Genomic DNA, 15,631 nt, shown 5'->3' with positions numbered 1-15,631 from the left:
CCACCTAAATGTCCATGCATATTTCACTTCAATAAGTGAACTATAAAACATTACATACATTTTATATGTAAGACATCCTATTTAAAGAAAAAAAGAAAGTTTCAAAATAATATGTATATTTATTTTTTAAAATATGCATAACTGTTTACAATGGCTAAGGCATGGAAACAACCTAAATGTCCATTGACAGAGGAATGGATAAAGAAGATGTGTGTGTGGGGTGTGTGTGTGTGTGTGTGTGTTTGTGTGTGTGTGTGTGTGTGTGTGTACTGGAATATTATTCAGCCATTAAAAACAATGAAATAATGTCATTTGCAGCAACATGGATGGACCTAGAGAGTGTCATTCTGAGTGAAGTAAGTCAGATAGAGAAGGAGAAATATTGTATGACATCCCTTATATGTGGAATCTAAAAAGAAACGATACAAATGAATTTACTTACAAAGCAAGAAGAGACTCACAGACTTAGAAACTGAACTTATGGTTGCCAGGGGAAAGGAATAGTTAGGGAGTTTGGGATAGTCATGTGCACACTGCGATATTTAAGATGGATAACCAACAAGGACCTATTGTATAGTACCTGGAACTCAGCTCAATTTTATCAGGCAGCCTGGATGGGAGGGGACTTTGGGGAAGAACGGATACATGTCTATATGTATGGCTGAGTCCCTTCACTTTTCATCCGAAACTACCACAACGTTGTTAGCTGGCTATACTCCAATACAAAATTAAAAGTTCAAAATAAAAATTTTTTAAAGTGGATAAAATATATCATTAGGCATGTTAACAGGGTGTGATTACATTTTGCAAACAGAGAAATTTACAAAACTATATAAGGGTGAAATACAATGGTGAGGATTTGCTTTTAAATATTATAGGAAAGGGATAGGTGCATGAGACAGATGAAGGGAAAAATATTAATTATTAGAGCTAGATGATAGGTTTGTGCAGGCTCTTTACAACGTTCAAGTTCAAAGTTTTTTAACAAAAATTATATTTTAATGCTGCAGAAAAGATGTAATCTTACTAACGTTACTGTCACAATGTGTTTCTCCAGAAGAGTCAAATTAAGTACTTTTGTTCTGAGGACTTCTCAATAAAATGAGTTTAGACTCTGAACTCAAACATGTAAGATATTTTTAAAGTCCTATAATATAAAGACCCCAGTTGAGCACGTATTAACAGCAAAAGCATCTCTACAATCAACTACAAAACCTAAATTAACTCTGATCTCTTTTGTGCATTAATCCATAATATTCTCTTCCATCCGGAGCTCTCTCTCGAAACAAAATGTTTCAAGATCACAGAACAAAGAGTGTCGTCCTCTCAAAGGCAAGCTACTGCTGATGTGTAACCAATAGCATCAGCCTTCTGTGGATAAAAATAGCCTTCAAACACTGCATGCACCAAAGACCAAAGTCCCGGGGAAAGATGAAGAACAAAGCAGTTACCAAGGAGGAATTCGGCCGGCTGAGAGTTTGCCCTTCTGCCCTTCACACAAGAGTCTGTTTGCAACTGAGACTGGGTTCTTGATTCCTAAAAGATAAAATCAGCAGAAAGTGAAATCAGAAAGTTTTCAAGTTTCCCACTCAATTTTGTGGCTGTTTCAATAAAACAACTTTTAAGTATCAATATCTTGGAAAACTTTCTATAAATATACTAATGAAAACCATTATTTGTCATGAACAATAAGGACCAAATCAAATATATGAATACCTATATATATAAGAACAGAACAAATATAAAACATACATTCTCATTTTATCATGTGCTATAGCAGCAACGACTGAATTTAAAATAACACAGATTTAAATTAGGTTCCTTTTTAATAGATTTCAGGATAGAATTAAAAATTTAACTGGAAATTTGTCATCTATTATCAAAACCATGAATTTCCTCTAAGAAATATACCTAAGTACAAACAGCTTCAAATTTCTCCTTAGGGAGAAAAATTAATGGATAAAAATTTTCAATCTCACCTGCAAGAAAGAATAAAGTCCTACAAACGGGAAGAGAGTGGGGAGAAGAGGCCAAAGACGTACAAGATTGAGATTGATATGGCTAGGATTGCTTCCAGGAGGGAAAAACAAAATGAAGAGTGAGAAAAGGGTGCTTCTCTAGAGGAAAAATAGGGTAGGAGGTATTAGCGTGAAAAAGAATTGCCAGGGAGACAATAACAATGACAAATATGACAATGATTATGACAGAAGACAGTGGCAGTAACTTAGGATACAGTATGTGCCAGGCCCAGTGCCAAACCTTTACATGTATCACATTATTTAATTGACACTTCACTTCTATCACAGAAGTACAGTTATAAAACCTATATGATTACTGAGGAAACATTTGTAAAGGTTAAGTTACCTGTCCAGGATCACATGCTGAGATTTTAACAGAGGCAGCTAATGACCACACCCTTAACCACTAAGTTATAGTCTCAGGACACTATTAACACAAAAAAATAAAATAAAAACACAGCAGGATATAAAGAGACTGAAAAACCTCAGATTAAACAACAGATTGACTTAAAACTAGATATTTAGCTTAACACCAAAAACTACTGTCCCCCCACTAAAAAAGGATAAACTAGCAAAAGAAGAAAAAACTCAGATCTCTGTATGAACTTCTTAAAATAAATTTATTTCTGTGTATGATGATTCAATGGAATAAAGACATTAATTAACTGATAAGTTAACATAAATTCAAAGCTATAAATTCACCATCAAAGCTTCAAAAGGACATCTATGACGTATGAAAAACTGACTCTGAAATTCATCAGGTAAACTTTGTAAAAAAAAAAAAGAAGAGGCAGCCATCTTACAAAATACCATTTCTTATTAAAAGCTATTCTAATTGAGCATGGTTTGTGTACAAAATAGACAAATATATCAATGGAACAGAATAAAGCTAAAGTTGAGACACAGACATGTGTGAATGAGGATATTTAATACATAATACAGAAGGTATTTCAAATGTAGGAAAAGGATGGACTGTCTATCAGAGGTGGACAGAACACAGAGAGATGGGGGTCAGACTGTTTTATAACTGTACCAACTATCAGTTGATTGCTTTGCAGCTATAAATGCACCCTTGGTTGCCTGATGGGTACAAGTGGACATGGGCCCTCTAACCATGCTGCCGTGGCCAGCTGGCACACTGGTCAGCTTTGTCAGTAGAGGGCACTGGAGATACGATGCACCCGGCCAGGCTCCTGGAGGGCACAGTCACTCACAGTATGCGACCCACACAGCTCTCTCCTGTGCCAAGTGCCCGCGGGATGCAGCTTTCTCAGGCATTTGCCCACCACATGCTTTCCCCATCCGGACTCGGGCCCCAGGAGCACAGCGGACAGCACCAGAAAGAAAAGGACCATAGTCACGGATGCCCACACCTTCTCCTCAATCCCACACATAGCAAAGTACCCTGTGGGGCTGGCTGTCCAGGGAGCCAAAGCCCCAGTCCTCATCCTAGGAACACAGGTTTACCTCCCACAGCTTCCTGAGCTCTGTGTGCCCACCTGCCAGTCTCAGCAACACAGGATGGTTTCTGCTCCCACAGGACTACGGCCTGGGTAACCCAACAACTTCTCAGCCAGAAAACGGGCTACAGCCACACCTTGTCCAGGGAAGTCTGAACTTCCTTCCACGTTTTCCTTACTTGGGTATTTCCCCTCTGCCCTTTACATTAAGTTTCTCCTGTATAAACTGCTGCGTGGTTTCTGTCTCCTAGCTGGACCCAGCCTGATACAATAAGCATGGACAAATTACTAAATCTCTCCTGTGTCTCAGATTCCTCAATTATAAAATGGGGATAAAAGTACTGATCTCAGAAAGATATCCTGAGAACTAAATGATTTAACACACATGAACTACTAGAGAACAATGCATGGTATGTAACAGTCACCCAATAAATGGTTGTTGTTATTATCCTTACTATTGTTACTCAATAAACCATACCGAGACAATTTGTTGATCATTTCAGAAACTGATCAACAAACAATGCATTCAAGAAGCCAACGAAAAATAAATTACACATATATTTGAAGAATATGTAAATGACTGCACTTACAATTATGACTGGGAGCTGACTGTGGCTAAGATCGTGAACTCCTTATTGCCAAATTCAGACTGAAGTTGAAGAAAGTAGGGAAAACCACTAGACCATTCAGGTATGATCTAAATCAAATCCCTTACGATTATACAGTGGAAGTGACAAATAGATTCAAGGGATTTAGATCTGATAGACAGAGTGCCTAAAGAACTATGGATGGAGGTTCATGACATTGCACAGGAGACAGTGATCAAGACCATCCCCAAGAAAAAGAAAGGCAAAAAGGCAAAATGGTTGCCTGAGGAGGCCTTATAAATAGCTATGAAAAGAAGAGAAGCAAAAGGCAAAGGAAACAGGAAAGCTATATCCATATGAATGCAGAGTTCCAAAGAATAGCAAGGAGAGATAAAAATGCCTTCCTCAGTGATCAGTGCAAAGTAACAGAGGAAAAAAATAGAATGGGAAAGACTAGAGATCTCTTCAAGAAAATTAGAGATACCAAGGGAACATTTTATGCAAAGATGGGCTCAATAAAGGACAGAAATGGTAGGGACCTAACAGAAGCAGAAGATATTAAGAAGAGGTGGCAAGAATACACAGAAGAACTGTACAAAAAAGATCTTCACGACCCAGATAATCACGATGGTGTGATCACTCACCTAGAGCCAGACATCCTGGAATGTGAGGTCAAGTGGGCCTTAGGAAGCATCACTATGAACAAAGCTAGTGGAGGTGATGGAATTCCAGTTGAGCTATTTCAAATCCTGAAAGATGATGCTGTGAAAGTGCTGCACTCAATATGCCAGCAAATTTGGAAAACTCAGCAGTGGCCACAGGACTGGAAAAGGTCAGTTTTCATTCCAATCCCAAAGGCACTGCCAAAGAATGCTCAAACTACTGCACAGTTACACTCATCTCACACACTAGTAAAGTAATGCTCAAAATTCTCTAAGTCAGGCTTCAACAGTACTTGAACAGTGAACTTCCAGATGTTCAAGCTGGTTTTAGAAAAGGCAGAGGAACCAGAGATCAAATTGCCAACATACACTGGATCACTGAAAAAGCAAGAGAGTTCCAGAAAAACATCTATTTCTGCTTTATTGACTTTGCCAAAGCCTTTGACTGTGTGGATCACAACAAATTGTGGAAAATTCTGAAAGAGATGTGATAACCAGACTACCTGACCTGTCTCTTGAGAAATCTGTATGCAAGTGAAGAAGCAACAGTTAGAACTGGACATGGAACAACAGACTGGTTCCAAATCGGGAAAGGAGTATGTCAAGGCTGTATATTGTCACCCTGATTATTTAACTTATATGCAGAGTACATCATGAGAAATGCTGGGCTGGATGAAGCACAAGCTGGAATCAAGATTGCTGGGAGAAATATCAATAACCTCAGATATGCAGATGATACCACACTTATGGCAGAAAGCAAAGAAGAACTAAAGACCCTCTTGATGAAAGTGAAAGAGAAGAGTGAAAAAGCTGACTTGAAGCTCAACATTCAGAAAACTAAGATCATGGCATCTGGTCCCATCACTTCTTGGCAAATAGATGGGGAAACAGTGGCAGACTTTATTTTTCTGGGCTCCAAAATCACTGTAGATGGTGACTGCAGCCATGAAATTAAAAGACACTTGCTCCTTGCAAGGAAAGTTACGACCAACCTAGAGAGCTATTAAAAAGCAGAGACATTACTTTACCAACAAAGGTCCATCTAGTCAAAGCTATGGTTTTTTCAGTAGTCATGTATGGATGTGAGAGTTAGAGTATAAAGAAAGCTGAGCACCGAAGAATTGATACTTTTGAACTGTGGTGTTGGAGAAGACTCTTGAGAGTCCCTTGGACTGCAAGGATATCCAACCAGTCCATCCTACAGGAAATCAGTCTTGAATATTCATTGGAAGGACTGATGCTGAAGCTGAAACTCCAATACTTTGGCCACCTGATGCAAAGAGCTGACTCATTGGAAAAGCCCCTGATGCTGGGAAAGATTGAAGGCAGGAGGAGAAGGGGACGACAGAGGATGAGATGGTTGCATGGCATCACCGACTTAATGGACATGAGTTTGGGTAAACTCCGGGAGTTGGTGATGGACAGGGAGGCCTGGCGTGCTGCAGTCCATGGGGTCGCAAAGAGGCGGACATGACTGAGCAACTGAACTGAACTGAAAACCTTAAGAAATTCAAAAGCCACAAAAAGGAGAAAAATAAGTTTGACAAATAAAATTTTAAGTTCCAATATGATAAAGCACATTATAAACAAGGTTAAATGGCAAGCCACACAAGAAGTATAAACAGAGAAATTTTGCTAATGGCCTTGAAAAATATGAAATTTCATTAAATGCTAATAATATCTCATAATAAAACAAATTAAAACTAATTGAAATGCTCTTCATACCTATCACAAAAATCAGAAAAGATATAGAAGATTACAACAAATGTATAAGTAAACTGACCTAATTGATATATATAGAAAACACACCCAACAACTACTAATACTCTTTGGAAGTTCACATGGAACATTCATTAAGAAACACCATAAGCAGAGTCACAAATTAAGTCTTAAAACGTTTCAAGGGATTGGAATCTTTCAGACTATGTTCTCTGACAACAGTGACATTAAACTGGAAGTCAATAAAATGTTTGGGCAAATAAATCTGACAACTCATTTAAAAAAGACAAATTCCTTGGAAAATACACATAAGAAAAACATAGATAGTCATATAACTGGTAAGAAAATTGAAACCCATGTATTTAAAACTTTCCACAAAGAAAACTCCAGTAATTCAAAATAACCAATGAATTCTTCCAAATAATTTTTAGAAATCATTCCCATTGTATGCATACCCTTTCAGAGAATAGAGGAGAAAAAAAAAACCCAACTCATTTTATAAAGCCAGCCCAACATGATTCCAAAATCCAAAAAGAATATTTTAAGTAAGTAAAATTAAAGCTGATCATTACATGAACATAGATGTCAAAATCTTAAACATCAGGAAATCAAATCCAGTGGATGTAAAAAACAAAATAAAAATTTCAATCAAGAAGACTTTATGCCAGGAATGAAAAGTTGGTTTAGTATTCAAAAAAAAAAAATCAAAAATTTTCTATATACAAAATAAAGAATAAGAGTCAAAGATGCAGAAAAACACTTAATATTCAATACCCATTTAAAATAAAAACTATCAGTAAACTAAGACTAGAAGGAAATGTCCTCAACCTGATGAAGAGCATTTATGAAAATCCTATAACTGGCAGCACACAGTATGGTGAAATGTCTCGGAGTTCCCCTCTAAGATCAGGAACAAAACCAGGATGTACACTATCATCACTTGTATTCAATACTGCACTGAGTCAGGGCCAGAACAATAATGCAAGGTAAAAAACAAAAATTTTAAATATTGGATCAGAAAAAGCAAAACTGTCATGATTCAAAGATGATGTGACTGTGTATATAGAAATTATAAAAGAAATTTATTTTTCTAAATGCTTGAATTAATAAATGAAGTTATCAAGACCACTGAATACAAGTCCAATACACAAACCTCAACTGTATTTAAATACAAAAATAATTGGATACTAATATTTTAAAATATATACTTATAGTAGCCATAAAAAATATCTAGAATAAATCTAATAGAAGATGTATAAGATATCTATATTAAAAACCATAAGATATTACTGAGAGAAGTAAACATTACTTATATAGATGTACACATTCCATGTTCATAACAGAAAGATGCAATATTATTAAGATGTCAGTTGTCCACATATGGTTCTATATATACATTCAACACAATATCAATCAAAATCTCACCAGGGTTTTATTATGGACACTGACAAGTTGACCTAACAATTTTATGAAAATGCCATAAACTGAAAATAGCCAATACAACTGTAAAGGGAAAAAAAGAAAGCTGGAAATCTTATATGACCAGACTATCAAGACACAATGTCAAGCTATAGTAATCAAGACATATGGCACTGGCAATAGCACAATAGACAGAACAATGGAACAGAAGGTATAGAAACAAACTACTACAAACTGATCTGCCAACACTCTTCGGAAGAAAGGACTATCATTTCTATTGACAATGTCAATAAGCCATCTGGATACTCATAAGAGGGAAAAAAATTAATGTTGGTTCTGACTTCACCTACTCTAAAATGAATCTGAACTTCATACGAAAGCTAACTATGAAGGGTTAAAAACAATAGAACTGCTATCTTCAACAGGAAGCTACCCTCAAAATTTTGGGTAGGCAAAGATTTCTTAAAATACAAAAAAAAATAATAATTAGCCATAACATAAACAGTTGATAACTTAAACCTCATTAGAAGACTGAAAAGGTGAACCAGAGACTGGGAGTAGGTATCCTCAATACATGTATCTGACAAAGGATTTATAACAAATATATAAAAAGTACTCCAAAAAATCAATTTAAAAAATCCAATAAAAAGTACACAAAAAACAAAAACATAGTACACAAGGATATCTCAATGGCCATGACATATGAAAATGTTCTCAATATCATTAGTCACCAGGGAAACTCATATTAAAACAGTAATACCACTAACACACATATCAAATAGCTAAATTTTAAAAAGAGTAACAATACCAAACATTGCTCAAGATGTCAAGTAATTGAAATGCTCATAAATCGTAGGAGTATAAATTATAACAACTACTTTTGAAAACTGGCCAGTTTCAACTGTAGGCAAACACATATGTATCTAAACTTACCATTCTAAATCCTAGGTTTATACTCAAAGGAATTAAGTGTGTATGTCTACCAAAAAACTTGTACAAAAATATTTACTGGAGTTTTTTTATTATTATTATTCATAAGAGTCAAAAACTAGAAATTATTCAAATATCCACTGAGGAGAGCAAATAAGTTATTATATACTCATGCAACAAAATGCTGCTAGCACAAAATTAAAAAACTATTGTGATACAAATCATACATCAATCTCACATGCATAACAGTAACCAAAAGAAACCAGACACAGAGGTGTATGATTCCATTTGTATGAATTTGAGCAATAGGCAAATTAATCTACAGTGTCTAAAGTCAGAATTAGGGGAGAAGGAGGAGCAGGTGGAACAGGAATAGAAGAAGCATAAAGAACCTGTCTGGGAGTTTGGAAATGTTTTCTATTTTGACATGGAAATCTTTTATGTCTTGATTTTGGGTGGTGGTTTACAAGGCTATATACATGTAGGAATTCATGAAGCTTTATATTTAAAATCTGTGCCCTTCATGTATATTTCACTTCAATAAGTGAACTACCATACATTATATATTTTTTATATGTAGTGATGTTTAAAAAATCTCTAAGACATCCTATTTAAAGAAAACAAGAAAGTTTCATAATAACTGATATCATTATTTTTACTTACCACTAAAGTTTCACCTAGAGCCAGACATCCTGGAATGTGAAGTCAAGGGGGCCTTAGAAAGCATCACTACAAACAAAGCTAGTGGAGGGGATGGAATTCCAGTTGAGCTACTTCAAATCCTAAAAGATGATGCTGTGAAAGTGCTGCACTCGGTATGCCAGCAAATTTGGAAAACTCAGCAGTGGCCACAGGACTGGAAAAGGTCAGTTTTCATTCCAATCCCAAAGAAAGGCAATGCCAAAGAATGCTCAAACTACTGCACAACTGTACTCATCTCACAAGCTAGTAGAGTAATGCTCAAAATTCTCCAAGCCAGGCTTCAGTAATACGTGAACCGTGAACTTCCAGATGTTCAAGCTGGTTTTAGAAAAGGCAGAGGAACCAGAGATCAAATTGCCAACATTGATGGATCATCAAAAAAGCAAGAGAGTTCCAGAAACACATCTATTTCTGCTTTATTGACTATGCCAAAGCCTTTGACTGTGTGGATCACAATAAACTGCAGAAAAATCTGAAAGAGATGAGAATACCAGACCACCTGACCTGCCTCTTGAGAAACCTATATGCAGGTCAGGAAACAACAGTTAGAATTGGACAAGGAACAACAGACTGGTTCCAAATAGGAAAAGGAGTACATCAAGGCTGTATATTGTCACCCTGCTTATTTAACTTATATGCAGAGTACATCATGAGAAACGCTGGGCTGGATGAAGCACAAGCTGGAATCAAGATTGCTGGGAGAAATATCAATAACCTCAGACATGCAGATGACACCACCCTTATGGCAGAAAGTGAAGAGGAACTAAAAAGCCTCTTGATGACAACGAAAGAGGAGAGTGAAAAAGTTGTCTTAAAGCTCAACATTTAGAAAACTCAGATCATGGCATCTGGTCCCATCACTTCATGGGAAATAGATGGGGAAACAGTGGAAACAGTGTCCGATTTTATTTTTGGGGCTCCCAAATCACTGCAGATGGTGATTGCAGCCATGAAATTAAAAGATGCTTACTCCTTGGAAGGAAAGTTATGACCAACCTAGATAGCATATTTAAAAGCAGAGACATTACTTTGCCAACAAAGGTCCGTCTAGTCAAGGCTATGGTTTTTCCAGTAGTCATGTATGGATATGAGAGGACGGTGAAGAAAGCTGAACGCCGAAGAATTGATGCTTTCAAACTGTGGTGTTGGAGAAGACTCTTGAGAGTCCCTTGGACTGCAAGGAGATCCAATCAATCCATCCTAAAGGAGATGGGTGTTCACTGGAAGGACTGATGTTGAAGCTGAAACTCCAATACTTTGGCCACCTCATGCAAAGAGTTGACTCATTGGAAAAGACCCTAATGCTGGGAAGGATTGAGGGCAGGAGAAGAAGGGGATGACAGAGGATGAGATGGCTGGATGGCATCACTGACTCAATGGACATAAGTTTGGGTAGACTCCGGGAGTTGGTGATGGACAGGGAGGCCTGGCGTGCTGCAATTCATGGGGTCGCAAAGAGTCAGACATGACTGAGCAACTGAACTGAACTGAAAGTTTCAAAATACATTTATTGTTTAAAAATATGTGCATAACTGTATTTCTATTACATATAAATACAGATAAATGAATTTTATTTTACTGGTTAAACCCTCCAGGGAGAGTTTTGGAAGGAAAGATTTGGAAGATCAAAGGTGAATTTTATTTATATCATTTGAATTTTTTAACAATAAAAATATATCATTAGTGTATTCAAATAATTGCAAAAGTAATAGAATATGCCAATTCCACTTTTAAATGCCTATAATCTCTTGAGGGGATGAAAGAGAATGACCACACTCTAACCAAAGACTTGGACAGATGCTGTTTCACTGTTTTCTTTAAAGCTATCTATAGGTAAGATTTTATGTTTTAAATTCAATAAGAGAAAAATATGTTTGTGTTCAGCATTATTACAAGCAAGAATGATGAAAACAACTGGGGTGTCTTTAGGAGGAATGAAATGGTAATATTCAGATTTTTTTAAGAGCAGATATAATGTGTTTTAATGTCTACATACCACTCAGTGCCCCAACAGCTCCAAAATTCAAGGATTTTCCATCCATTATACTGGCATCACATTCAATTTCACCCAAGAGATTTAGATTAGATCCCATTCCTGCATTTGTAAAAGGAGAATCCTAAAAGATAAAAACAAAAATTAAAATACCATTAGTCTTTTTTTTTTTAATTTACCATTAGTCTTAAAGAAAAATTGCCAATGCTTAAAAAACTCTTCTAAACACTAGGAAGGTAAAGAACACTTCCCAACTCATTGTATGCTATCAGTACAACACTGATTCCAAAACAAGACAAAGATAAGGAACAAAAACTACAGATCAATATACTCATGAATATTGACACCAAAATCCTCAAGGAAACAAAATGCAGCAAAATATGAAAGTATTATATACCATGAACAAGAGGGATTCCAGGAAAACAAGTTTGGTTTAATAACTTAAACTCACTGTAATACACCATGTTAATACAGAACAAAACCAAAACCAAAAAAAAAAAGATCATATTAATAGACCAAGAAAAAGTATTTGACAAAATTCAATACACTTTCATGAGAAAAACACTCAACAAACTAGAAATAGAAGGGAATATACTTAACATGATATAGGGCATCTACAAAAGTAAGTCGAGAGCTAACATCATAATTAATGATGAAAGATCTTTTCTCCTAGCATCAGGAACAACACAGCAACGCTTGTCTCACCACTTCTATTCAAAATTATAGCGTATATTCTGGACAGGATAATTAGGCAAGAAAAAGAAACAAAAAGCATCCAGATTAGAAAGGAAGAAGTAAAATTAGCTCTTTTGGAAGATGACATGAATTGTATACAAAAAAATTCCTAAAATCTCCATTAAAAAACTAGTAGAACTGATAAAAAAGTTCAACGAGGTTGTAAGATATAAGCTCAATATGCAAAAACCAATTGTATTTCAGTACATTAGCAATGAAAAATCTGAAAATGAAATTAAGAAAACAATTCAACTTATAATCACATCAAAAAGAATAAAATACTTAGGGATAAATTTAACAAAAGAAGTGTAAGATTTGTACATGTACATAAAACATGTTTTTAAAAAATTAAAGGCCTGAATCAAAAGAAGGACCCATGTACACAGAACAGAAGACTTAGTATCTTTAAGATGGCAATACTCCCCAACTTGGTCAGATTCAATACAGTTCAGTTCAGTCGCTCAGTCGTGTCCAACTCTTTGTGACCCCATGAATCGCAGCATGCCAGGCCTCCCTGTCCATCACCAACTCCCGGAGTCTACCCAAACTCATGTCCATTGAGTCAGTGATGCCATCCAACAATCTCATCCTCTGTCGTCCCCTTCTCCTCCTGCCCCCAATCCTTCCCAGCATCAGGGTCTTTTCCAATGAGTCAACTCTTTGCATGAAGTGGCCAAAGTATTAGAGTTTCAGCTTCAACATCAGTCCTTCCAATGAACACCCAGGACTGATCTCCTTTAGGATGGACTGGCTGGATCTCTTTGCAGTCCAAGGGACTCTCAAGAGTCTTTTCCAACACCACAGTTCAAAAGCATCAATTCTTTGGCGCTCAGCTTTCTTCACCGTCCAGCTCTCATATCCATACATGACTATTGGAAAAACCATAGCCTTGACTAGACAGACATTTGTTGGCAAAGTAATGTCTCTGCTTTTTAATATGCTATCTAGGTTGGTCATAACGTTCCTTCCAAGGAGTAAGCGTCTTTTAATTTCATGGCTGCAATCACCATCTGCAGTGATTTTGGAGCCCCCAAAAATAAAGTCTGACACTGTTTCCACTGTTTCCCCATCTATTTGCCATGAAGTGATGGGACCAGATGCCATGATCTTAGTTTTCTGAACGTTAAGCTTTAAGCCAACTTTTTCACTCTCCTCTTTCACTTTCATCAAGAGGCTCTTTAGTTCTTCTTCACTTTCAATATAATCCTGTTATCAAATCCTCACTGCTATTTTTTGCAGAATTTGATAAACTAATTTTACAACTCATATAGAACTACAAGGAATTAAGAACAGTCAAGACATTAGTGTTTTGTAAAGTTCTAGGAAGCTTTTCTCACGTGCCAGAAAGGGGCTGGGTTGATGGCAGTTTTAAACTTTCAGCTTCCTTAGTGTCCTCTCACACGAGGACCCTGACTGAGACAGATACTAGGAGTTGGACTGGGGTGGGGGGAAAGGGGGAAAGGGGGGTGCCATCTCATTGTCTCTGGGGATCCCCATGCCCCTAGCCCCTGTTTCTCTTTTCTCAATATTGATTAAAGGTGAGCTTTCGAAGGCTGCCCAACCACAAGTCATGCTTTAGCCCAGGCCATTGTGCCTTTTGACGTTTATGGATTCATGGAAGTAGAAGCTAAGAGGAGTATGGACGGGCTAGTGGATAGCAGAGAACATCAGGGAAGATAAATGTTTGCTTGGTTAGGGTCCCTGAAATGGCCCAGGCCTGGTGGGTACCAACTAAACTTGGCAAGCCCTAGAAGTCCTAGGCTATCTATCCAGTGCTCCATGCTGTATCACACAAGCCCCTTTGCCAGGGTGGGCCCAGACGCCTTTGAGCTGGACCACATGTGGATAGTCTGGTCCTTGCTGACTGGCAGGACAACTCCTAGGAAATGTCTTAGTGCAAAGTCAGAAGTCACCAGATGATGTTGAGTTTCTGTCCCTGAAAAACTAAGAATGGGGTTTTAGGAAAAACTGGGGCTTCTTTTTAAAATTAAAACAAAACAAACAATAACAACAAAAGAATAGTTAAAACAATCTTTCAAATAAAATAACAAAATTGGAGGGCTCACACTTCTAAGTTTTATAACTTACCACAAATTATAGTAATCAAGACAGTGTGACATGGACATACAGCTAAGGACAGATACATAGCTCAATGCACTAGAACTGTCCAGAAATAAGCCTTATACTTATGGTCAACCCATCAGGGTTCTCATGGAAAGAATACTGGAGTAGTTTGTCACGACAAAGGTCTGTATAGTCAATGCTAGGGTTTTTCCAGCAGTCATGTACGGATTTGAGATTGGACCATAAAGAACCCTGAGCAGCAAAGAACTGATGCTTTCAAACTATGGTGCTAGAGAAGATTCTTGAGAGTCCTCTGGACAGAAAGGAGATCAAACCTGGAAATCAACCCCGAATATTCACTGGAAGTACTGACGCTGAAGCTGAAGCACCAATATTTTGGCCACCTGATGCAAAGAGGGCGACTCATTGGAAAAGATCCCGATGCTGGGGAAGATTGAAGGCAGCAGGAGAAGGGGGAAGCAGAGGATGAGATGGACATGATTGATTCAATGGACATGAATTTGAGCAAACTCCAGAAGATAGTGAAGGACAGGGGAACCTGGCGTGCTACAGTCTATGCAGTAACAAAGAGTTGAACATGACTTAGTGACTAAACAACAAGTCTTTTCCAAAAACGGTGATGGATCAACTGGACATCCAGTGCAAGGGAATATATGAGTCAGAAATCTCAGTCAATCCAGAAAATAAACTCTGTTCTAAGCTAACACACATACTATCCAGGAAACCAGGGAAATTCTTTATCTACCTAAAGATCACCAAATGTACAAAATCATCTACAAATGTCCCCAGTTTCTTGAATTTCTGCCAGACCCAAGGAAAACTGACCATAACACCAAGATCTCCATCATATGTGTTAATACCTATAACTTGAGCAAAGGGGTCAGGAATTTGAGACCAGGGCTTTTATCCTAATGCAAATAGAAAACCTAATTGTCCATAGGAGTTTATAAATAAGATCACAAGGAAAAAAACCACAAAGGGATTGTAAAATTAAACAGAAAATGAGTGATACAGACAATAAGTATTTTGAGAAATGGGCCAGTATGAGATGAAGAAGTTAATAGCAGTCTTCCTGAAGAATGTATAACAAAAGCAAAGACTGGTCAGAAAATTCCACTTGGTGGATATGCTGGGAGCAACATGTAGGCAGCCATAAAGTGTCAGAGTCACAGAAAACACATTTAGGAAATACGGTTGGCTGGAGCCAAACAGACAGACTGCTCCATGTCACACATCAGAATCTGGACTTGACTGGGAAAATGATGAGAAGCTCTTCAGGCTTTCCATAGAAACAAAAGTCAAGTATATTGATCAAGGAAAC

The 15,631-nt window shown here is 37.2% G+C and overlaps 1 protein-coding gene across 27 annotated transcripts in view; it reads right to left on the bottom strand.

Moving 5' to 3' along the window:
* Window positions 1–15,631, bottom strand: part of TASP1 (taspase 1) — a 253,393-nt gene that overhangs the window by 198,743 nt on the left and 39,019 nt on the right. For all 27 annotated transcript variants that reach the window (XR_014073024.1, XR_014073023.1, XR_014073014.1 and 24 more), the window contains 2 exons: window positions 11,494–11,614; window positions 1,452–1,536 (listed from right to left, as the gene is read on the bottom strand). Coding sequence is in view for 16 of the 27 variants with exons in the window: in XM_081556535.1 (XP_081412661.1) it covers window positions 1,452–1,536; window positions 11,494–11,614 (206 nt within the window). In the remaining 11 variants the exon portion in view is untranslated. The remainder of the gene's footprint in view (window positions 1–1,451; window positions 1,537–11,493; window positions 11,615–15,631) is intronic.

The sequence above is a fragment of the Giraffa tippelskirchi genome, chromosome 13 (genome assembly GCF_054371585.1).
Source record: "Giraffa tippelskirchi isolate mGirTip1 chromosome 13, T2T-mGirTip1v1.2.pri, whole genome shotgun sequence".
Taxonomy (NCBI): domain Eukaryota; kingdom Metazoa; phylum Chordata; class Mammalia; order Artiodactyla; family Giraffidae; genus Giraffa; species Giraffa tippelskirchi.
This window is presented reverse-complemented; position numbering and strand designations above follow the sequence as displayed.